This window comes from Coenobita brevimanus, chromosome 46 (assembly GCF_032717465.1).
Source record: "Coenobita brevimanus isolate Jiangsu-jjx chromosome 46, ASM3271746v2, whole genome shotgun sequence".
In the NCBI taxonomy this organism is placed as follows: domain Eukaryota; kingdom Metazoa; phylum Arthropoda; class Malacostraca; order Decapoda; family Coenobitidae; genus Coenobita; species Coenobita brevimanus.
In genome coordinates, this window is record NC_136999.1 from 55,424,976 (window position 1) to 55,451,260 (window position 26,285).

General features: G+C 47.7%; 2 protein-coding genes across 2 annotated transcripts in view; both read left to right on the top strand.

Annotated features, from left to right (window-relative positions):
• Positions 1 to 12,724: 12,724 nt before the first annotated feature.
• The window catches only part of LOC145398779 (uncharacterized), a 33,420-nt gene continuing 19,859 nt past the window's right edge, over positions 12,725 to 26,285 (top strand). The window contains exons 1-3 of the mRNA XM_080271588.1: positions 12,725 to 12,902; positions 16,465 to 16,661; positions 20,182 to 20,442. Coding sequence (XP_080127714.1) covers positions 12,725 to 12,902; positions 16,465 to 16,661; positions 20,182 to 20,442 — 636 coding nt within the window. The remainder of the gene's footprint in view (positions 12,903 to 16,464; positions 16,662 to 20,181; positions 20,443 to 26,285) is intronic.
• LOC145398780 (uncharacterized) lies at positions 20,563 to 21,306 on the top strand. The gene has a single exon (XM_080271589.1). It carries the CDS (start codon positions 20,563 to 20,565, stop codon positions 21,304 to 21,306), a length of 744 nt encoding a protein of 247 aa, XP_080127715.1.

The following is a 26,285-nucleotide window of genomic DNA, read 5'->3' on the forward strand; positions in this document are numbered from 1 at the left end:
TCCATCAGGTGGGTCCTCTCTGGAGCCGGTTGCAGGGAGACGAGGCAGGGGGAAGTCACGGAGCCTCTCCAGTACTCCTCCAGGCTGGGAACTCCCTCTAAGTCGTGGGTTGGGAAACAGGAGTCAACTCCTGACAGAGGAGCAGCTACAGGCCATCTCCTGCCGTAGGGCCTGGCTACTGGCCGTGGCCTTCTAGGGGCACGGCTACAGGCCATCGCCAAGGTCCGGCTACTGGCCATGGCCTGGGGGAGGGAGCAGCTAGCAGCAGACCTGAGGGCACCTTCGGAGTGGCTACATGCCGTCTCCTGAAGAAGGTGGGAGCGGCTGCAGGCTGTCTCCTAATTTCCCTCAGAGTGGCTACAGGCCGTCTCCTTCAGGAGGGTTGAGTGGCTACAGGCCATCTCCGGAAGGGCACCTTCAGAGCAACTACAGGCTGTCTCCTGACGAAGGCGGGAGCGGCTGCAGGCTGTCTCCTTATTTCCCTCAGAGTGGCTACAGGCCATCTCCTTCAGGAGGGTTGAGCATCTACTGGCTGTCTCAGGGGTGCTGGCAGGAGCTGGAGAAACAGCTCCACCCCAGTGTTGGATGGGGAAGGCTCGCCCAGAAAGTAGACTTGTATTCCTGCTATGGTTGCAGCGGGTGAGCTCCGGGTCATACAGGTGTGCGGCCCGGGCAGACTTATGCTGTTGTCGCCCTGAGTCCCAGCGCGCTGTTGTTGCTCGTCTATGGGCTCCCTGTGGGGGTGTCAGGTCGCCCCCTGTGGCACTATACTGCATTTTAGATGTGATAGAAAGCATTACGATAAATACATTGAGGTGGTTTGGCCCAAGGTCTAAAGAATATGTTGTTTTCTTTAAACCTTGGTTTGGCCATGTGGAGAGGATGGAGAGTGAGAGACTAATGAGGAGAGTATCTGTGAGTGAGGTGGAAGAGGGGAGAGGGAGGGGGAAGCCAAGGATGAGGTGGAGGGATGGAACGGAGAGGTATAATAAGAGACAGAGGGGTGTGAGCTGGAAGCAGGGCAGTGAAATCGTGGACACCCTGAAATGCCCACGCCCACGGGAAGTGCAGGGAGGGATGTTGCAACACCCACCCCAGGAAGGACCCACAGCCCACCCCACACCCACCCCAGGAGGAGACCACGGGGAGGTGCATAGGGAGAGTGTAAGGCCCGAGCGAGATAGACCCAGGTCCCTACAACCCTGCGACCCTCTTCCCCTCAACATGGCCATCAGAAGAAATGCAGTCCTGGCAGACTACATCACAGCTGGGCCAGCCCTCGCCAGGATCGGGGTGGGACTTGTCTTAGCACAGTCCCAAGCAGCACCGCAGTGATGGCCACTGTACACACCAGGAAGGAAGGGACGGCCACTGTATGCCCTTCTGCTGTTACCCCCTACAGTCATGCAGTGACGGCTGAAATACCGGCCGTGGCAACCGAGGACACCACTACACCCCCAGGAGGAGACTATGGAGGGGTATATGGCGTGCATGCAACGTCTGTACAATATGGACATAAGTCCCACTGAGCTACACGCCCCTATTCCTCATCGTGCACCTGGTGCGACCACCCCAGTCCGAGTGCACTACTTTCGGCCGGGCCACCCCTCGCCAGTGTAATAACTGAAATGAAACTTAACAAATTAATCACAGTCCTGGCCGAGATTCGATCTCGTTCCCCCGCACTTTATACGCACACATGTTACCACTGAGCCAAAGAGAAGATCCCCACATTACCTCTAACCAACGCGGGCTTTTTTTTTAATACACCCCATTACATCCCTATTTTCTCCCCTTGGTGATTAATTTGGTGCGTTTCGAACACACAAGGTAGCGTAAGCATTGGAGGCCACCATGGGGAGGCTGTGGACCACACCGAAACAGCCCATCCCTGGGATGTAGTGACTGGGATGCTGTCAGCTAACCAAGGACCAACATCAAATTGCCAACCAAGCCCTGCCCCACATCTCACACAGCTGCCAGCCTATGTAATGACTGAAATAAAACTTAACAAATTAATCACGAGACTGGCCGAGCTTCGATCTCAGGCCCCCACGCTCCATAGGTGCGCACATTACCACTGAGCCAAAGAGAGGATTCCCACGTTGCCTCTAAGCAACGCAAGCTTTTTTTTTTTATATACACCCCATTACACCAGGATCGGGGTGAAGCTGAAAACACAGCTCCAAGCAGCACCCCAGTGACAGCCTGTAGCCGCACAAACTCAGAGACAGCCTGTAGCCGCTCTAATAAGGTGACGAGCTGTAGCCATGCCCTTGTGACAGCCAGTAGCCACACACTAAAGTGACGGCCTGTAGCCGATCTCCGCCTGTTGCCCAAGGGACCTTGGCAACGGCCTGTAGCCACGCCAAGAAGGGACGCTGCAAAAGTCTCTCGCCCCCTGTGACTTCACAACGTGAGAGCAACCTGCACTCAGCCCTGCCCACTGGCAGGAGTGTAGATCCCATCTCCACCCACCAGGATCGAGGCAACCTCCAGGAGGAGGACTTCCAACTCGAGGACTGGTGGAGAGACCCTGTGTTATCCCTGGGGTTGTACTCCATCCAGTTAGCACCCAAGGAGGACCCACACCTGACAGACTCCTGCTGGGAGCGACGCCACAGCCCTACCCTGACGGCAGCACAACAGGAAGGAGGCCGCAGCCGATGGACCCTCGAGGGTGCCACCAGGACCCCAGGGCGATACCTTTCCCCTACCCGAAGAAGACGACGCCCTTCCCCCTCCAGGCGCCTGTGGGAGCGCCTACAGAGACTGTTTGGCCCCAGTCCTGAAGGCCAGACCCCAGTCCCTAGCCCCGACAGTGAGGGGCTCTTCACCACGCCCAATCATAGCCCACGACAAGAGGTGACGCCCCTGCGAGTTGCCCCATGGCCGCGGGATGAAGGGACTCCTGAAGGGACTTCGCCAACGCCAGGCCGACATCTGTGAGTCTCCAGGCTCCCTTTCCCCCTTGCCCTCCTAGCAGTGATTGTGATACATAGTCCACTCGGAGTGGAAGTGCACGATAAGGACAGAGACTGTGCAGTGCAAGTGAGAGGTAAAGTTCAGTGTCAGACCAAGAACTCTTGCGTCCGTACATAACCACTTTGTGCAAATAGGAGGTAAAGTTCAGTGCCAGAGTAAGGACTCTTGTGACAGTGTCTATCCACCCTGTACCAAACGAGAGGTAAAACTCAGTGTCAGAATAAGGACTCTTGCGACAGTGCATATCCACCTTGTGCAAAACGAGGTAAAACTCAGTGTCAGAACAAGAACTCTTGTGACAGTGTATATCCATTCTATACTAGCCAAGTCAGTGCCAGAAAAAGGACTCTTGAACTACTCTGTGCCCAGTAAAAACCACATCCCACCCTCTCACTGTGAAACGAGGCACAACATAAGGACTGTGAAACTGCGTATCACCCATTTACCCAAATTGAGCCTATTGTCTATCTTGTATCCTGCGCGAGACACGTAACCCATCTCCTAGCCTGTGTATTGACTTAGTATAGAATATCATGCGGAATGTCTTCCCGTTCTGCAGCAAAGAATTTGTTAATATACGTGTAAGGTTGTTCCCCTGTGTTTTTATGCCCTGCTCCTCTCATATTGTGTCTGAGCTCCAGTCTAGAAAGGGAACCCAGCTATACCTTAGGCGTTGTTAGGACGGGAAGCCGACCCAATAACGCCTAGCATAACACTGGTGGACAGCGGTGGTTCTTGACCCGGGCATACACAGAGAGGAGCAAACAAGGAAATCGTCAAAATGGCAACGAAGCCACATGTACAATTACCTAAATTCGATCCAGAACAGTATGACATCCACGTATATCTATCAGTAGTTAAGTCGCTGCTGGATATTGGGTTCGAGGACGACAGACAGAAAATAGCTGTCACCCTACCACTCCTGGGCAAAGCAGCGACCAACATCACACCCAAAGTCATCCCCAAACTGACATGGGCGAACGTCACAAAAATAGTAATTCAAGCCATCACACCTTCTCTGGGAAGAGTAGTGGCGTTGTCACAACTGGATGGTTTAACTTCAGACGGTAACCTGGACGATATTCTGATCCAGGCCAGGTGACTCGTCACCGCCGCATAGCCAAAGACAGATGATGAGACCCGACAACAACACACATTCAACTCCCTCCTCAGAGTCCTCCCCAGTATGGTCAAGGAGCACTTCACCATACTCGACCCAACAGGGGACCTGGACAAGGACATCCAGCTGATCCGGCGACTCTTGATCTCCTGCTCCACCCCTCAGCAAATCAACGTGGTTAGCAAATTCCCCACGAATATCCCAACACCACACAACAAGCCACGACCACCTCCAGCTCACACCAGCCCTACACCAACACTTAGGGCACACCCCACAAACAAACGCCCCAGCCACAAGAAAAACCAAAACCTTATTTCAATCAACCTCTGGGAGTTCTCTGTGTGCAGCCACCGATGTCCACTTCATGACATCCGTGAACAACTCAAAGCTGCCCGACGCAAACTAACCACCCCAGGCCGATGCAAAGTATCTTCCCTGGAGAATGAGGGCCCCGAGGACAACACCGCACCTGCCGGAGATACCGATCCCGGGGAAACGTAGGAGGAGGAGGAGGAGATCCCACAACAGCTGGATTTTTAGGACTGCCCCCGCACCTCCCCACGGTGGCTGGGGCCACCTCTCATAAATATCGCCCCCCAGTCTAGACAAGATGAGGCTGAACGGGGTAAAAGTGAGGCTTCTGGTCGTTATGGGAGCTGCCAGATCGTGCCTTTACAGCCATTTCAACTCCGTCATAAGTCAGCCTTTGGCCCGCTTTTCCCTACGTCAACGCATCTCGTAGATGCAGGGGATGGCCCCCTACCCATCCGAGGGGAAACCCAGGCCCTACGTACCGACACCCACCAGCAAGTTTCCACACAACATAAATTCATTGTTTTCGACTCCACATGTCGTAACTACGATGGATATCTGGGACTGGATCTGCTGCAGAAACTACAACCATAGATTGGCACAAGTGGCAGCTCCAGTTCCGGAAGCCCCCAGCCCCTTCCCCTGAATCTCCAACACCAGTGTGCATTTGCACACCCTGCCTCACACCCCTCCCCTAGCATCACCCCTCCCCGCACCTCCCCGCCTCCCGCCTCTCCCAGCCCCTCCCCCACCCTCCCAGCTTCCCCGCCACCACCACCTCCACCATAACAATGCCCCCTTAGTACGAAGCATGGCTACCATTTAACAGGTCCACAGGAACATTTGTCCTATTCTCCCCTGACTTGCCGCCTGGAACCCTCTCGGCCTGTCTCCTGTCCCCCACCTTCCTATCCCCGCACATCGCAGCAGTCAGAATCACAAACATCACCACGTCCCCCCTCATGTTATCTAAGGGGCTCGTGGTAATGGAAGAAGCAGAGCCATGCACCACCATCCCCCTTTCCTCCCCTGCCCAACTGCCCCCCCATACCCGACCATCTTTTCCCCCACCAATCGGACACCCTTTGCCACCTTCTCCTGGACTTTCAGGACTTTTTTGCATCAGGCCCCTCAGATATCAGCCACAGCACCGACCTGACGCATGAAATACACACTACAGGACCACCAATCCGCCAACCATCCGGCTGAAAAAACCGAAACAACGAGCAGAGGAAGACTGGCAGGTCCAGGAAATGTTCGATGCCGGCATTGTTTCACCTTCCACCAGCCCTTGGTCCTTCCCAGTCGTCCTCGTCAAGAACAAGGACGGTACCATGCAGTTCTGCGTGGATTACCACTGCCTCAGTGACGTAACCATCAAGGATACCACTCCCCTTCCCAGGATCGACGACTCCCTTGACTCCCTGAACGGTGCCTCTTGGTTCTCTACCCTAGCTCTCCAATCGGGGTATTGACAGGTCCCAGTGCACCGAGACGATGGAGGAAAAACCGCGTTTTCCACCAGTAATGGGAAAAGTTTCGAATTCAAAGTCCTGCTATTTGGCCTCCGCAACGCCCCCGCCACCTTCTTCCAACTGATGGAGTCTGTCCTTAATGGCCTCACCCGGGAAATCTGTCTGGCACACCTGGACGACGTCATCGTTTTCAGCAAAACATCACCTCCAGTGCCTCAGGAAAGTTTTCCAATGCATCCGTCAGGCAGGCCTCAAGCTCCTGCCTTCCAAGTGTGTCCTGGCCACACGAACCGTCTCTTTCCTGGGGCATGTCATCTCAGAGGATGGAATAGCACCTGACCCAGACAAACTGCGTCCCATCGCACATATTCCCCTACCATGAGACGTCCACGAAGTCTGGGCCTTCCTGGGCCTGAACTCGTACTATTAGTCCTTTGTAAAGGGGTTCGCTAACATCACCAAGCCCCTTCACAACCTGACCTGGAAGGGAGAACCCTTTACCTTGACCGATGGGCGACGGGCTGCTTTCCAAGAACTCAAGAACAAACTCATCACCGCACCAGTCATCACCTTCCCCGACTACACCCTGCCCTTCCAACTGTACACCAACGTTTCCCTCATAGCGATTGGTGCCGTCCTCACCCAAGTCCAAGAAGGATGAGAACACATCATTGCCTGCACTAGCCGCACCCTTAACCAGGCCAAGCGAAACAATGCCGTCACCAAACAGGAGTACCTGGGCATCATCTGGGCCCTCAAACACTTCTGGGCTTACCTATCTGGGACGAACGTCACGATCATCACGGAAAACCAGTCACTCCAGTGGCACCGGCAATCAGACACTCACAATGCCCAGCTGATCAGATGGAAAGAGACACTAAAAAAGTTTAACTACGAAACATCTTACCGCCCCGGCAAGCTCCACACTAATGCCAACGAACTCTCCTGGCTCCCTACCCACGTAATTCAACACAAACCAGAGCTCCTCCAATGGTGGTGCAACAAGGACCAGCTGCCCTGGATCCCACCCCACTTATTCACCAAACTCCACCAGCAGGGCGACCACTTGTTTACCCCATCGGGACACATCATCCTCGACTCCGACACTGCCCTGGACACCATGAGGCACCTCCACTCCGATAATGGGATCCACCTGGGTATGAAGAAACTCCTCCAGGTGTTCAACGATACCTATTGGACCCCCAGCCCCTCCAACCTGGCCAAACAAATCACCCAGTCCTGCCAAGCCTGTGCATTAGGTAAAGACACAACCCACACTGCCGGCCCTTCAGGGAGCATAACTGCCCACAAACCTTGGCAGTTACTTTCCAAGGATGTAGTAGGACCCCTGCCACCCAAATCAGGCTACCGATACATCATCATCTTTGTAGATATCATTGCATGCCTGGCAAAAGAACACCACGCCATCGCCGTGGCTGACGCCCTAATCCGCCACGTTTTCCCCTAATTTGGAATTCCCCAGAAACTACACTTGGACAATGCCCCAGAATTCACCAGCACCATATGGCGAGAGCTAGCTAACTTATCTGGCCATCGCATCTACCACTTCTCCCCATACTGGCCACAGGGAAATGGAGTCCGCGAAAGGAGCCACCGAACCCCCATGAACCAAGTACGCACCCAGATTGAGGAAACTGAAAATGAGGACTAGCCAGCACATGTTAAAACTGTTCAGTGGGGAATGAACTCCTGCCCCAGGAGGACAGCATAACCCCTCACGAGCGGGTATTTGGGGAAGCACCTTTCCTCCTGCCCCTACGCCAACACCTACAGCCGCCCTCCACACCCCCAATGTCCTACCCTCTCCATCACCTCAAGAGGCGACTCCACCGCCTGCAAAACGGCCTCGACTTGCAACCAGATGCCACCCCCTACAAACCAGGTGATTCTGTGATGATCGCAAAGCTGCCAATTCCCCACAAACTCTCCCCCCGCTTTATGGGCCCGTACACCATCACCCACGTCCATAACCCCTACCAAATAACAATAGATTACAATAACACTCCCCACACCTACAGAAATCGCCATGTACGCCCGTTCCATGCCACCACCTCCCCTAGCCCTGCCCCGCCAATCCCCCGCAGCACACCATCTCCGGCCGCTGCCCCTGACCCTCCTCCCAACTCCTACGATTGCTACATCACGCCCTCCTCCTCCCTCCCCTCCTCTCACTCTCCCTCACCATCAATTCCTTCACCAACAACGCTGCATATCACCTCACCTACAGCCTTACCACCTCCCCAAATTCCCCCACCCGACCAACCCCTCACCCCCCCACCACCACCCCTTCACCTCCCACACCCCACACTGCATCACGTGCTGCCCAGCCACCACCACCCGACCCAAAAACACAAAGACCTCCCGAAACCAAGACGCCCTTACACACCCATATGCCACCCTCTGCCACTTTCGCCCCCACATCTCCCCTCTCCACCACACCACACACCCCCTCCAGACCCCCACCTCAAACACCTCCATCCAATACCACCCCTCCCAACACCACACCGCATGCAACCAGAGCACCACGAGGCCGCCCACCCACTTCACCACCCATGCCCGCCCTGAAAACCACCATCACCCGCTATGGCTGCCTTTTACACCCTCCCGCAAGATACATCGCCACCCCCTCCCCCACCCCCCACCTAACCTCCACCACAGGAACCAACCACCCCCAGCCTTCACACCCCAACATGACCGCTATCACCCTCATGCTACATCGGGCCCAAGTTCCACCCACCCCTATCCCGGGGGAAAACACCAGCACTTTGTCCTGGCATAAAACCACTGCCGCCTCCCCAGTCATCAGCATTCAACTCAGTCCCCTGGCACAACAACCACCTCCGACCAAGAGAATACAGCACGCCACCTGGGCACCAACCCTCAGCAGGAAACACCACGTCCGCAGACCTCATCATCTCCTCCAGCTCCTCCACACAGCCTCCGCACCCTCCACCCTCTTCCTCACCTGCACCCCTCACCTCGACGAAAACCTGGCGACGACACAATGGAACACCCTCCTGCAACACATAACGCCAGCCCACAACACCAGCACCACCAAGACCTACTACCTCTAGCCACAGGAACGTGACTTTTCCCCGAAGACGATGGTGAAATGCCGGCCAGGGCAACTGAGGACACCATTACACCCCCAGGAGGAGACTACAGAGGGGTATATGGCACACGCGCAATGTCCGTACAATACAGACAGAAGTCCCACTGGGCTGCGTGCCCCTATTCCTTGGAGTGCACCCAACGTGACCACCCCAGCCCAAATGCACCTTCTATTGGCCAGGCCAGCCCTTGCCAGGATCAGGGTGGAGCTGAAAACACAGCTCCAAGCAACACCCCAGCGATGGCCTGTAGCCGCGCAAACTCAGAGGCGGCCTGTAGCCGCTCTAATAAGGTGACGGCCTGTAGCTGCGCCCAAAAGGAGACGAACTATAGCTGCTCCAAGTGCTGCTAAACCCCTTTGCAGAACCCATGATGGCCTGCAGCCGCACGTGGGGAGAGAACAGTACGCCTCCTCTCCTTCTGCAGCTGCCTCGGAGGGCACGACACTGGTGACGTCCTGTAGCCACACCAGTAGGCAGGAGACGGCCTGTAGCTGCTCCTCGCCTACATGTCGCCCTTCATACGGGACTCTGGCGATGGCCAGTAGTCTCGCCCACGGGCAAGCGACAGCCTGTAGCCACGTTTCGTCTGTGGTTCCATCAGGAAGTCGGGCCCCGGTGACAGCCGGTAACTGCACTGACAGGGGAGGGACGGCCTGTAACCGCCCTCCGCCTGTTGCCCAAGGGACCTCAGCAACAGCCTGTAGCCAGGCCAGGGAGGGACGCTACAGAAGTCCCTCGCCCCCTGTGACTTCACATCATGAGGGCGACCTGCACTCAGCCGTGCCCACTGGCGGGGGCGTAGGTCGAATCTCCACCCACCAGGATCGAGGCAACCTCCAGAAGGACTTCCAACTCGAGCACTGGTGGAGAGGCCCTGTGTTATCCCTGGGGTTGTACTCCATCCAGTCAGCACCCAAGGAGGACCCACACCTGACGGACTCCTGCTGGGAGCGACGCCACAGCCCTACCCTGACAGCGGTGCAACAGGAAGGAGACCACAGCCAACGGACCCTCGAGGGTGCTACCAGGACCCCAGGGTGAGACCTCTCCCCTCCCCGACGAAGGCGACACCCTTCCCCCACCAGGTGCCTGCAAGAGTGCCTACAGAGACTGTTTGACCCCAGCCCTGAGGGCCAAACCTCAGTCCCTAGCCCCGACAGTGAGGGGCCCTTCACCACGCCCAATCATAGCCCACAACAAGAGGTGACGCCCCGGCGAGTTGCCCCATGGCCGCGGGACGAAGGGACTCCTGAAGGGACTCCGCCAACGCCAGGCCGACATCTGTGAGTCTCCAGGCTCCCTTTCCCCCTTGCCCTCCTACCAGTGATTGTGATACATAGTCCACTCGGAGTGGAAGTGCACGATAAGGACAGAGACTGTGCAGTGCAAGTGAGAGGTAAAGTTCAGTGTCAGACCAAGAACGCTTGCGTCCGTACAAAACCACTTTGTGCAAATAGGAGGTAAAGTTCAGTGCCAGAGTAAGGACTCTTGTGACAGTGCATATCCACCCTGTACCAAACGAGAGGTAAAACTCAGTGTCAGAATAAGGACTCTTGCAACAGTGCATATCCACCTTTTGCAAAACGAGAGGTAAAACTCAGTGTCAGAACAAGAACTCTTGTGACAGTGTATATCCATTCTATACTAGTGGAAACCAACTCAGTGCCAGAATAAGGACTCTTGAACTACTCTGTGCCCAGCAAAAACCATACCCCACCCTCTCACTGTGAAACGAGGCACAAACATAAGGACTGTGAAACTGCGTATCACCATTTACCCAAATTGAGCCTATTGTCTATCTTGTATCCTGCGCGATACACGTAACCCTTCTCCCTGCCTGTGTATTGACTTTGCATAGAATATCGTATGGACTGTCTTCCCGTTTTGTAGCAAAGAATTTGTTAATATACGTGTAAGGTTTTGCCCTGTGTTTTTGTGCCCTGTTCCTCTCATACTGTGTCTGAGCTCCAGTCTAGAGAGGGAACTCAACTGTACCTTAGGCGTTATTAGGACGGGAAGCCAACACAAAAACGCCTAGCATAACAATGGCCACTTTATGCACCGAGCAGGAAGTGACGGCCACTGTACGCACTTCAGCTGGTAAACCAGGAAAAGGCAGATCCGCGGTGACGGCCACTGTACAGACCGGGAAGGAAGGGACGGCCACTGTACGCCCTTCGTCTGCCACTTACTCAGGGAGCAGCCCCGTGGTGAGGCCACTGTACGCACCGGGCAGGAAGTGACAGCCACTGCATGCACTTCAGCCATTGTCTATAGGGCCCCTGGACCCGCAGTTACGGCCACTGTACGCACCTGGAAGGAAGGGACAGCCACTGTACGCCCTTCGTCCACAGCCCTTGAGACTACCCTTTTGGAGGAAGTCCCTGGCTCGGCCCACCACCCATCCAGAGGCCGAGTTGGACATTTCTCTCTCTCTCCTCACAGGTGCAGTCCCCCAGAGGAGTTACAGCTAGAGGAGCTGTGGCGAGGACCCATCATGAGCCTGGGGATCCACGCCCTGCAGCCTGCCTTTGGACGATGCCCTCTGCTGACGGACTCCACGAGGAAGGGCCTCCCCAGGCAGCTCCTGATGGCAATCCAACCCTGCAGAGACCAAGCCCCCAGACATCCCTGCTGGCCTTGTTCGGACCCGGTCCAGAGGGCCACCTTCCCAGTCAAGGCCCTGCCAGGAAAGGGCTTCCCTCCATGCCAACCAGCAGCCCCGTCCGGACGATATCGCCCCTGGCAGTAGTCCCGTGCCTCCTACGGGAAGGCACACCTGACGAGCTACCTCCCACACCCAGGCGCCACTTGTAACCAGCCAGTTCCACAGCAGCCTGGGCCAGGGTCAATCAGCTTGACTGTGTCCCCCTTAACCTGTATATGTGATTCATTGTTATTGTACTGTATAGATTGTAATTATGGCAATATACGTGTAAGGTTGGTCTGCCGAGTTTTATGCCCTGTTCCTCTTGTTATGTAGCCTACTCTAGTTCCGCGGTCTCGAAAGAGAACCCCGGCTCAGAAGCTTGTTCTAAGGACGAGAAGTCACGTAAAAACACCTAGCATAACACACCCCTTACGCCTTACGGGATCAAGGCATCTGGCAATAGATAGACATAGGGAGTAAGAAGTGGCATCAGAACGGCATAGAGACACAGCATAGTAGTAGCCCCAGCCTAAGATGACATATCGCACCACTTTATCGGGGCGTTGGTAAGTGATGACCACAGCACCCACCAATACACCACTTCCTTTCTTTCTCTCTCTCATCTTCACTACTTTTATTTATTTATTTATTTTATAAATGTCCTTCTTACCTGGATATCTTACCTGGATGACCTTTCCTCTAGAAGTCACACTGGTGCACAGAGTACAGATTGGCCTAAAACTTCCAATGCACCGGTCTTTAAATAAAAAACTAATAACATAGAGCAGAAGTATGCTGAAAAGTGCATTGTGCATAGCTAAAAGAAAAATCATAGTACAGTATTCAAACAACTTAGCCTGTCTGAGGGCCGATTTGAAAAGTCCGATTTCTTCCAGCTCAACAACCGAGGAAGGTACCGAGTACCAAAGGTCCACAAGACCTTTTCCATGTGACGTCACGAGTCACGTGACTTTTGTTTATGACTCCCTACTCCGTAGCGGACGGCAAACTGTTGGACGTGTTGGGAAAGGGAAGTGATGATTCCAGAATGGTTTTCCACTGTTGTGCGTTTGGCTGTAGAACAAGGCAGAAAACTGGAAGTGGAGTACACTTTTACCGATTTCCAGCCAATGAGGAAAGGCGACAGAAGTGGATAGCTGCCGTGAGCAGGGAGAACTGGCAGCCTACAGCCTACACCCGAATCTGTAGCAAGCATTTCATATCAGGTGAGCTGATGATTTGAGTAGATACGGTCATATTTATCATTCATAACAGTTGCAGATATCATGGGATATCCAGCTTATACTGTCACAGAGTACAAGACTCACATGGCCATGTGTGTGCTTGAGAACAGAAGGGGAGGGTCCATGTCACAAGCCTTGTTTAAGTATTATTCAGGTTTATGCAGAAGAACTCTGACAAATTCTCCATAGCAGTGATGATTAAGAATGTTAGGTGTTTAAGTGACACTGAACAAATTGCAAGTGGAGTCATATTCAAGGTAAGATTTGGGTACAATAGACCAGGTTTGGTTAGGTTTGGTTATAGCTTAAAGATTTATATCAGAGATGTACCAATACCAAAATGTTGACTGATACCAATTCCATAAAACTGGACTGATACCGATACCAGTGAGGGAGGATGGTGCCTGCTGTCCGAGGGCTGTGGCAGGGCCTTGAGCCACTGATGCAAGGCTACCAACCTGTCATTTTTCATCCCTATAAAACGCATCCTAATTCTGTTTAACAAAGTAACAGCCAGTGAGTGATATGCTACGCACTAAATTCCTTTTAAGTATCTGTAGCATCAGCAGAAAATCAGCCGATACTGATTCTGATATTCAAAAAATGGGCCAATACAACCAGTACCGATACATCGGTACATCTCCATTTTATATTTTCCAATATTTTACAGTGTGGTTCGTTTGAAACTGATATTTGTTTCATGATGGATCATTGTAATAGTGTGAGTAGAGAACACTATTCAGTTGTACAGTACTGGTATAAAACTGTCTTATACCAGTATGAGCCTGTGCTGAGCTGTTTTGAATAAAATGAAATAATTACTATAGTCGTGGTGCGCAACTCAGAGGTTGTTGTTATCGTGCTCTGGCAACCTACCATTCAAAAGTGCGTCTGATTTCGTGTACAATATGAGACGCATGTGATTCGTTTGTAATTTGTTCGTGTATAATAATATTCATGTATGATATATTCGTGCATAATAATATTCATTCATTCATTCATTCATTGCCAGACGCCATGTATCCCAAACGGGGTGGCCAAGGGCTTAGAGTTAATTGTTTTACAGGGAGGGGCACTAATCCTCCACCAACCCCACTCGACACGTAGGGAGAATGTTATGCCAACAGCATCTGGTGTTCCCAGGTGGTCACCCATCCAAGTACTAACCAGACCCAACGTTGCTTAACTTCGCTGTAATAATATAATTCATGAATAATATGATACGAAATTGGATGCACTTCAGAATGGTAGGTTGCCAAGGTACAATAATGACAACCTCAGAGTCGTGCGCCGCGACTAGCCTATAGTATTACTGTGTATAGTTTTCCATTTTACTTAGAAATGAAAGTTGCAGTATTGAAAGCCAAACTGCCAATACATGCTCCAGTTAGCTAAATATACATTTTTTTCTGAGTACAAAAAATATGTAATTACTAGAGGTTATATCAACAGCTACTTATATTTATCTTTTACTACAGTATGTAGTAAGACTTTTCTATCTATCTATCTATCTATCTATATACCTAGGCTGCTTCCCCCAAGGAAAGGGAGGTAGCCGAGACAGGACGACACACTCCCCCTTTACTCATCCATTCAAACACATTCATTCGCATCTTAGCCCCAAAGGGGAGAACGGACAGATCCTCACCGCACCACAGTGCACAAGGGTCAACTGCGCAATGCAATCAGTGACATCCGCAGCAGGGCCCGACAGCAGAGCTGGTTTACCCCTGCCACATCATAACAGACTCATCCCCTTACCCGCACCTGACCTGAAATAGCTGATCAGACCAAATGCGGGATAATATCCCCTCAGGGCTGCGTCATCACTTATTCATTCACAATTTCTCTCCACCCATTTCTGTCATGCACAGCCACTCTTCCTTGCTCAACAGACATCCCTCTCGCATCCAGCGCTCTCTTCACACTGTCCATCCATCCTATTCGTGGTCTTCCTCTCAGCCTTACACCTCTCACATCAGATCTAGTTATCTTTTTCACCAATCGCTCATTATCCATTCTCTCCATATGCCCAAACCATCGCAACACCCTCTGTTCAACTCTTTTCTGTTAATATAAAACATTAAATCATTTAAGCTATGTTGTTCAGGTCTTCAAGTTTTATGTTGTGTTATTCATCAGCATGAAATAAATTACCTTCATTTTAATTGGTGCCAGTGTTATGTTTCATTTGTAATATAAAAGTTAACTTTAGTAGTAATAGGCTATTAACAGTTTTGGCATATACTGTCATTTAGGCATAACTTTTTAAATTGTTTCACACATATTGAGTCTGTATGTACCAGTATGTGTCTAGGCCTTGACTAACTGAAATGTCCAAACTACTGTAAATGTTTTGTAGTAAATTTACAGAACTGCACCCAACTTATATGTTTTGTGTGACTAATTCAGGGGTGACATTGATTAAATCAAATTGATTTAATCATGTGATTAAATTTTTTATTTGTTTTTATTTTATTTTTTTACCTAAAAGTTAACAAAAAAAACCCCTGAAGGTTTATAAAAGTTGTGTATAACTTTGTGTTGGCATTCATTTATTCAGATACTTAAGCATTAAGTTAGCAGATTTTGGAGAATGGTGCCATTAGAAATTGCTACATTGTATGACAGAAAAAATATTTTTACATTTGTGTAACTAAGTATTGAAATTATTTGTACATCTGAAATAATGAGCCATAAATAAAAAACCAAAGCCATAAGACTAGGTAGGCTATGATTGGTCACTTAAGTCCATGTCATAATAATATCAGCTTAAGATTTTTCTGTGCGGTAATATAATCTGCTCTGGAATATGCTGTCTTGATTACCACTGGCAACTCAGCCTTAGCCATTAGTATACAGAAAGGACTTGAACAAGTAGGTATCAGGATACTGGGCAGTGACAAAAGCCTGAACTATCAGTGGATAGACAGGACATGAAGTTAACAGTATTTGGAATACTGCTTTTGAAATATTAGCTATATTATAAACAGAAAATTCAGATAAATAAAAAAAAAAATCAAATAAATAAAAAAATCACCGACCCCAGACTAGTTTCAGTTGATATTCATTTTGGTTGGAAGTTATTTTTTTTCATGCCTAACCAAGCTAACCTGTGGTAATGTAGGACCGAGCTATAAACATTTCCTTATAAAAAAGCCCTACCATATCACTGATTGATGGTACGGTACTAAGCCTGTACTCCTTTTACTCTGCCTTGGCCAAAATTACCATCCCAGTTGTCACAAGAGATTAACACTAGAGGATGATGCAAGTCATGAAGAAGTGCTATGGAAAGGATGTAGAGCCTTGGTATCATCTTTTATTTGGAATGAAATAAGCTGCAGAATGAAATAATGGGCCAAGTTAAGATAAAAGTTGCGTAGTTGCGATTGGTGATAGACACTGCATATGAGCCTGACTTCACATTCCAGTTTTTAATTTAATGGTAGTATTATTGAAAAGGATGTTAATATTTATTTTGCAGGGCAGAAGAGTGAGAACCCCCTTTCACCAGATTATGTTCCCAGTGTCTTCTCATTAGTGCCATCACTAACCAAGAGAAGGAACAGGGCCAGTCTGGGCAGGCACATGAGGAGGGGGGCTCTCATAAAACAGCGGAGAGAACATGGTGGACATGCTGTTGCAGCTCACGTCTTACTGGATCATTCCAGGTGTAACAGCTCAGTATTGGAGTTGGAGGCCAGCACCACCAAGGTTGCTGCAGATGAGGATTTTGAAGTGAGTATAGGATAATCGATACTAAATCTGTGGATAACCCAGGAATTTGTCTGGAAGGAAGTACAGGACCTGCACAGTATCTACATGAAAGCCATAAGCTACCACTCATAATGAATACTCTGTATGGTGCTTACTTCCAAATTGGCTAATGCCACTGCACCCGAGAGGTATAGCATTATGTTCCTCAGAATTAACAGAAAATGCAAGTATCATAAGGTTTACCAAAATACTGATGTAAAGGGTAAAATTGCAAAAATGCTGCACCGCAATTCTGTCTATCTATCTATTGCCAGACGCCTCAATCCCGTTTGGGGTGGCCACAAACAAATCGCCTCCAAACCGCCCTATCCCCCGCCATTTCACTGCCCTGCTCCCAACTCACACCCCCCTCTCTCATATACCTCTCCACCCCATCCCTCCATCTCATCCTCGGCCTCCCCCTCCCTCTTCCCCCCTCCACCTCACTCACATACACTCTCTTCGTTAGTCTTTCACCCTCCATCCTCTCCACATGGCCAAACCACCTCAGTGTGTTCCTCATAACACTTCCTATCACATCCACATCCACACCACAACGCTCCTTTATATCCTCATTCGTCAGCCTGTCTCTCCATGTGACTCCACAGGCTCCTCTTAAATAACTCATTTCCACTGCTCTCACTCTTGACTTGTGTCCTTCCAACAACGTCCAAGCTTCACTTCCGTACATTAGAGTTGGTATCACAATACTGTCATGTAGTAACTTTTTCACCTCCATGCTCACTTCCCTGTTTCTTATCACTGCTTTCAGGGAACCAGCAACCTTTCTTCCTTGTTGTACCCTTTCAAGCACTTCACCCTCCAAACCCCCATCCTTACTCATCACACTACCCAAGTACTTAAATGTACTCACATTTTCCAATTCCTCACCATCCAACCTCGCCGTACGTTCACTGACTTCACCTCTCTCAAAGACCATCACTTTACTCTTCCCTACATTCACCTTTAGATTCCATTTCTTACACACTCTCCCAAACTCATCCACCAAGCCTTGCAGCTCCCCTTCATCTTCACTCAACAACACAGTATCATCTGCAAACAACAGTACAGGGAGTTTCCAGACACTATCCTCTCTCACCAGGGCCACTCCAACATCCACTACCCTACCTTGTACCTCTTTTATTACCCCATCCATGTACAGATTGAACAACCATGGAGACGTGACACATCCCTGTTTCAAAATAACTCTCAAAGAGAAAAATTCAATTAGTTCACCATCCACATGCACTGCAGCCTTCGCACCATCGTACATACTCTTCACAGCATTCAACAACTTCCCATCTACTCCATATATTCTTAACACTTTCCACAATCCTTGTCTATCCACCCTGTCATATGCTTTCTCCAAATCCATGAAAGCCGCATACAACTTCTTTCCCTTCTCTAGAAACTTTTCCACTAAAGATCTAAGAATGAATATCTGATCTACACAACCTCTTCCCTTCCTAAAGCCTCCATGTTCTTCTCCAACTAATTTCTCTGTTCTTTCTCTAACTCTGTCAATAAGTATCCTACCGTACACTTTTCTTATTATACTAAGAAGACAAATGCCCCTATGATTACCACACACTTCTTTTTCCCCTTTTCCTTTGTACAAGGGAATAATTATACCTGACTTCCAATCCTCCGGGACTCTTCCTTCCTCCCAGGCCAATCTGCACATCTTCCACATCCATTCTACTGCTATCTCTCTCCCATGCTTCAGCATTTCACCACACACTCCATCAATTCCTGGGGCTTTCCCCGATTTAACACTCTTCACTGCTTCCACAACTTCTATCCTGCTGATTTCTTCCTGTCTTCTCACCTCCCTCCTTCTCCCAGCCATTCCCCAGCCACTTATACTCACATTACTTCCATCCTCTATGTTCAACAATTCCATAAAGTGTTCTCTCCATCTGCTCACTTTTTCTCCCTTCTCCACTAGTAATCTACCATTTTTATCTTTCACTCCCCTGCTAACTTCACTTCCACCCTGTCTTACTCTTTTCACCTCTTTCCAGAACATTTTCTTACAGTCCCTCCACTTTACACTCAAATTCCTTCCAAATTCCTCATCCACTCTGTTCTTACTCTCTCTTACCAATCTTTTCACCTCTCTCTTTCTCTCTACATATAACTCTCTCTTCTGCCTCTCAACTTCTTCCACGCCCCTATTTCTCATCCATTCATTGTATGCTTTCTTCTTTTGTGCCACAGCCTGTCTCACCTCTTCAGTCCACCACGCTGTTCCTTGCACCCCCCTCCGTCTTCTCTTCCTTCCACACACCACATCACATGCTGCACATATTTCTTCTGTAAATATCCTACACACACCTTCCACGTCTCCCATCTGCTCCAATTCATATTTGCCCAATCGTTCCTCCACTTCTCTCTTATGCTCTGCCTTTTTCTCATCCTCTTGTAACCTTTCCACTCTCCTTGCAACTACTCCTTCCTCTCGTCTTTCCATTCTTCTATTCCTCCATCTTACTTTCAGTCTAATTCTGGCCACCACCAAGTAGTGGTCAGAAAGTCCACTGCCCCAACCTCTATAAACTCTTGCATCCATTACACGTCTTCACATCCTTTCATCCACACACACATAATCAATCATTGCCTTCCTTTCATTCAGTTCACCACCCACCCTTCTCATCACTCGCCCTGTATACCTGTGGATCATTTTATGCCTGAAGAGGGTATTGGCTATCACCAACCCCCTCCCAGCACAAATGTCCACTAACGCACTCCCATTCTCATCTGTCTCAGCAGGCACACCCCACTCACTAACTATTCCATCCACCTTCACATTCCCAACTTTACCATTCATTTCACCGATCAAAAACACTCTCTCATTCCTTCCAAACTTTTCCATGCACACTTCTACATTTGTCCAGAACTCTTCTCTCACTCTGCTTTGCACGATCTTGCGTTGGCGCATACACACACACGATCACCCACATTGTATTCCAACTTTCAACTTTACCCACACAATCCTTGACCCAACTGATCCATACTGTCTTATGCTCTTCTTCCATCTTTTACTCACAACTATACATACTCCTTCCTTTGCCCTCTCATTCTCACCTACTCCTGCACATATACCCCATCCATACTCCCATTCTCTCACACTTCCTCCTCTCCATTTTGTTTCAGTTATTCCACATACATCCACTTTCGCACCCTCAAGCACCTGGACAATCTCTCTCTCTTTCACCTCATCATTCGCTCCCCTTACATTCCACACATATGTTTTTGAAGGTAGGTAATTCATTACTATTATTGTTACTGTTACTGCATAACATAATGTCCTTTTAAACCTCAAACATTATTACTGTAGGCACATGCTGTCTGTCGATTTGTGTGTGCAGTGTGCTAATATTTTTTTTTTTTTTCATAAAACTTATCCAAACCTGTGACTATGTAACTTCAGCATACATGCCAGTTATGGCAATATATTTAATAGAATTCAGTGACCATACTTAATTTATTCACATTCCAGGTGGAAACGAGAACTGTTGAGGAGATGGAAGGCCCCGGCACATTAACATCAGAGGGCCCCAGTATGTCATTGTGGGATGGCCGAAATACGTCAGCACGGGAAGGCCCCAGTACGTCAGTGTCACATCAGACTGAGGCCACTCTGGATGCAGCCTTACAACATCTCCATTGTCAAGCTCAACAATCTGAAATCATTGATCTCCATTCCAAGGTCAATGCTCTGTCTTTGACGGGAGAGTCGTTCAGAAACGACAATGAAAAGGTGAAATACTACACTGGCCTGTCATCCTACTCCATCCTCATGGGATTGTTATCTCACATTAAGCATCACATTCCTAGTGTGTCAGGGCTTTCCAACTTCCAACAGTTCTTATTGACTCTAATGCGGCTTCGTTTGAATTTGACTGTGCAGGATCTAGCATACAGATTTGGTACAAAGAGAACAGTTGTTGCACGTGCATTCCACACTATTATCAACATATGTAATGCTGTGCTAGTTCCATGTTTACTTTTTTGGCCAGAACAGGAACTACAGCGTCTGACATTGCCAGCATGTTTTCGCCAGAAGTATTCCAAATGTGTGTCTGTTATTGACTGTTTAGAAGTTTTCATTGAGAGACCAGCCAAGCTCAAAGCTCGAGCTCAAACTTGGTCGTCATACAAGTCCCACAACACAGCCAAATATTTGATCTCAATAACTCCTCAAGGTACAGTTAATTTCATCTCCTCTGGGTGGGGTGGATGCACTAGTGATAGACATATTACTGAACACTCTGGATATCTTGACAACATCAACCCAGGTGATGTGATACTAGCTAACCGTGGGTTTGACATAAAGGACACTTTGTCCTATTATGGTGCAACAGTAGAAACTCCAGCTTTCACCAAAGGGAAAAAACAGTTAGATGCCAAAGATGTTGAAACAACAAGGACTCTTGCTAGTGTCAGAATACATGTGGAGCGTGTGACTGGTATTGTGAAAAATAGGTACACCATTTTGGGAGGGACCATCCCAATTCACATGCTAGAACCTGATGTAACAACAAAATTCTCAACCCTAGATAAAATTGTGAGGGTGTGTTGTGCACTAATCAATGCAAGTGAATCGGTTGTTCCAGTAAATTAACTTTATGTTCAGTTTGCACTAGGTTCAGGAAACAGTTTTGATCTCAGGATGAATATATTCTAAAAATATTTTGTGAGTTATGTATTTTTATCAGTTATTTAGATGCCACTGCTGAACAAAGGCCTCTCCAAACTTTCTCCATTGTTTCCATGACTGATTTGATCACAGCCATGTTTTGCCCGCAGACTTCTTTAGTGTCCAGTAATATCTGATATTTAAGCCACTGTCTCTGATGCAAACAACTTTTAATATTCTTCAAACACCTGATGACATCATTTGTGTCTTTAGTGATATAATTTATTCCTGTCCTAGTGCCATCCTGCTTTGTACCAGTACTAGACTTTTTTTTTTTTTTTTTTTTTTTTTTTTTCCAATCTATATTTTATGAGTATTTTTTAACACCTAATGAGAGAGAGCAGGGTTTGGAAGATGATACTGTGTTAAGTTAAAATGAGGGGGAGCTGCAAAGCTTGGTGGATGAGTTTGGGAGAGTGTGTAAGAAACAAAATCTGGAGGTGAATGTGGGGAAGAGTAAAGTGATGGTCTTCGAGAGAAGCGAAGTCAGTGAATGTACAGTGAGGTTGGATGAGGAGGAAATGGAAAATGTGAGTACGTTTAAGAATTTGGGTAGTGTGATGAGTAAGGATGGAAGTTTGGAGGGTGAAGTGCTTGAAAGGGTACAACAAGGAAGAAAGGTTGCTGGTTCCCTGAAAGCAGTGATAAGAAACAGGGAAGTGAGCATGGAAGTAAAAAACTTACTACATGACAGTATTGTGATACCAGCTCTAACGTATGGAAGTGAAGCTTGGACCTTGTTGGAGGGACAGAAGTCAAGAGTGAGAGCAGTGGAAATGAGTTATTTAAGATGAGCCTGTGGAGTCACATGAAGAGACAGACTGACGAATGAGGATGTGAAGGAGCTTTGTGGTATGAATGTGGATGTAATAGGAAGCATTAGGAGAAACACATTGATGTAGTTTGGCCGTGTGGAGAATGGAGAGTGAAGCTGATGAGGAGAGTGTATGTGAGCAGGGTTGTTATGATTTAAGTCATGTGATTTAAAATTGATTTAAATCAGTGATAAAATAATGATTTAAATCAAAATTTATTTTTTTTTATAAAAACAGTAAAAATGAAGAAGACAGAGACTGTGATGGATGTATATTTTACAGATGCAACAAATCTGCTTGGCCTGTACTCTTTCTGTATTGATCTTGATCAAGTCAGGCACCAGTGATTGCCTTTTTTCCATCCATCCATCCATCATCAAGAATGAGAGCAGTGGATATGAGTTACCTGAGAGGAGCATGTGGAGTGACATGGAGGGACAGGTTGACGAATGAAGCGAAAGAACGATGTGGGGTGGTTGTGGATGTGGTTGAGAAAATTAGGAGAAATACACTGAGGTGGTTTGGACATGTGGAGAGAATGGAGAATGAAAGACTGACTAAGAGGGTGTATGTAGGTGAAGTGGAGGGAGGGAGAGGGAGGAGAAGACCGAGGATGAGGTGGAGAGATGGAGTTGATAGGTATATGAGGGAGGGGGGAGTGAGTTGGAGGAGGGCAGTCAAATGGTGGGTGACAGAACGACTTGGAGGCGTTTTGTCTGCAGCCACCCTTTGCAGGATTAGGGCGTCAGGCTATAGACAGAATAGACAGATATTTCATAAAACCTGTGATTAGTTATGTTGCTGTTGTGGCCCCAAGCTCATCTGAACGTGAACTCGGTGGCCTGCAGGCTACAGCTACTATGTCCTTTTCTGTAATCCACTAGCCCCCTGTCAGAGAATAGGGAGGGAGTTGAAAGACGTTTGAATTACCGGGTAACAAAAAAGCCTGATTTTATCAGTGCCACCACATGAAGGCGTCGCTCCTCATCGCCGAGAGTTTCTTGGATTTAATTGTCTTCTGCCTGGCTGGAACATGCACTCTGTAATGAGGTATGCAGGCTGACCACATCTAAAACAATGACTCTGCGTTATGGGCTACTCTGTTTACTTTAGCTTGGCCCAAAATTTCTATCTCTTCATCTTAAATTCTAAGTTGTAGCAATGGATTACATCACAAGAATACAGTGCTAATCCCAAAGAAGTGTTATGCGTGGTGTACCCATTGCCTTTTTCTGCCAGTGACCTTCGTGCAAAATCTGGGTCAAGTTAGTGTAAAAGAACCATAATCCCCACAGTTGGTCCACAAAAGACCATGAGGATTTGGCTAAGCTTTGTACACCTTCATCCCCTTGGTTTACTATCAGTCTCTCAGGGCTCAGAAATGCCAATGCTGAGGACAGAAGGGGACAAGACTTGTACAGGACCCGAACGGGTGAAACAGACGTGACCGGCTTGAAGTCTGTAACTAATTATATGAACAGTTAGACAAGAATTGGACATTCATATGTTTAATGATATAAGTCTTGTCAATAACATAGAAAACTTCAAATATCTTTGTGGAATCCAACAGCCCCTACATTTCAAGCTATTTTGTCTGATTGCCCCTACATCTCTACGAGTATGGGAAAGCGGATACATTTAGCCAAGAGTATGAATAATACAACGTCACAAGTTACTGTAATACAGAACATAGTTTTTCTCATTTATCTGTATGACCTACTTTACCTAAAATCTGTTTAATAAATATGGTAAACATAAATTTGAGGTCGATGGAAAGAGCACATATATGAAAATAATGTATATTTCACCATCATAAAATACATAAGCACATTATATACAGTAAAGGTGTCATTACCTTTCAGCTATTAACAGTACTACCAACACATATCTTTATATACATAAATATACTTCCATAATTATTTTTAAATGCAATCAAATTAGCCAGCTGCTTTCCTACTTTGATACCAATAGCTTTCTCTTGATGGATTTCTTTACATGATGTACCCTAATAATACTGTAGTACTGCGATCCCAGTTTTACTGGAACACGACTAACCTCAATGGAGGTGTCCAACATGTAGGTGTTTAGACATTCAAATATTCTCTGTACAGTAATACTGTGAGAGATGTGTAACAAAGCTGTGTAGATAACTATAGTGGCATAAGGTGATGTTAAGAATTTCTTTTGCAAAATTTGAAAGCATTTTTCAGTTTCATGAGATTTAAACTACTATCTCACTTGCATAAAGGAAGCCTCCCGTCTCTCGTCAATAAATGCGCTCAAATAACTATTGCCTTTAGATGCTAATACCAATGCTTCTTGACAATGAAGACAGTGAATCTTTTTCTTGGTCATTTTAACAACATATCCAGCAATACAGTATAAGAAATAACTGCTTCTTTATATTCAGGAAGGGCCTAAACATTAGGAACCTTGTTTTATCACCCTTGTTTTAATGTGTCCACAAGAGGGCCTTCAAAAGGTACCGGAGCAAACCCATCCCTGAATCTCGGCTATTCTGAATCCACTGAAATCGTGCTGTCAGTCCTTTACTCTATTAAATGTAATTTCATTCATACTAAATGCTCTGCACTCTCCAACTCATGTTCTTAACGCTCTTTCTTGCACCTTGCCAAAAACCTTTCTAACAACTTCACTTCATCCTTCCCTCTTCTTTTCCACTCTGATGACTCTGTAGCTATTTCTTCTACTGATACAGCAGATCTCTTTGTTCAGACTTCTCCAATTCCACCTTAGATGATTCCAGTGCTTTTCCTCCATCACTTCCCTCCTCTGACATCCTCCTGGCTGATATTAAAATTTCAACTGATGGTTTCTGCCATCACTGTCCCCATACTAATAAAGCATATGGGCCTGATGGGGTCCCTCCTGTTGTCCTAAAGAACTGTGCTTACACACTGCCCAAGTAAACGCTTTTGCCTTTTCTGTCAACTTGTACCTTTCCTTCTTTTAAGTTTGCTTTCATTCAGTCTGTCTCAAAGCCCGACCATTCCCAGCCCTCTAACTATTGCCCAAAAACTTTAATGTCCTGTATTTCTAAAGTTTTTAAATCTATTAACAAAAAAATTTTAAAGCACCTTTCCTATCATTACAGTACCTTCTTTCCAACTCTCAGTAAGAGTTCCATCAGGGACAGTCCACTGGAAATCTTCTTACCTTCCTTTCAGACTCCTGGTCATCCTCCTTTCGGGACTTTGGCTAAAGCTTTGCCATTGCACTTGACATCTCAAATGCTTTTGATCAAGTCTAGCATAAATATTTAATTTCCAAATTGCCCTCTTATTGTTTCTATCCTATCTGTGCCTTCATCTCTAGCGTCCTTAATGGTCATTCTATAGCTGCTGTTGTCGACAGTCACCGTTCTTCTCCTAGGGCTATCAATTGTGGTATTTTTCAGGGCTCTGTCCTGTCACCAACTCTCTTCTTCTGTTAATCATTGACCTAAGCGTACATCTAACCCTATTCACTCATAAGCTGATGACTCCACCCTTCACCTTTCCATCCACTTCCCATAGCATCCATCTCTGCAATTACTTTAACAGACAAGGGATGAGTCTAAGGCACACTTAATGTCTGACTTTGCACATATCTCTGATTGGGGTAAAAGTAATCTTCCTGTTTTTAATGCATCGGAACCTCAGTTCTTACATCTTTCGACCCAGGAAAATCTACAACAGGAATATCCTCTACTTTTCAACAATACGCAATTCAGTCCCACATCATCTCTAAACAAACTTGGGGTTTCATTTCTTTGGATTTATCTTGGAGAGAACATATTACCTCTCTTGTAAAATTTTCATCAAAAACGAGCTGTGTTAAGCTGACCCTGTGCCTTCTTTACCCCTGCACAGTCACTGACTTTATAAACAGGATTTGTTTGCCTGCAGAGTACAACTCATGTGTGGGAAAGCTCCCCACATACAACTCTTCTCAACAAGGTGGGGTCAAAGGCTTTTTGTTTCATTAGCTCTATTCTTTCTACTGGCTCCCTGGAGCTTCTATCTCTTTCACCACACTTTTGCATCTTTATCTCTATTCTCTTGCAACTTCAACGGTCACTGTTCCTCT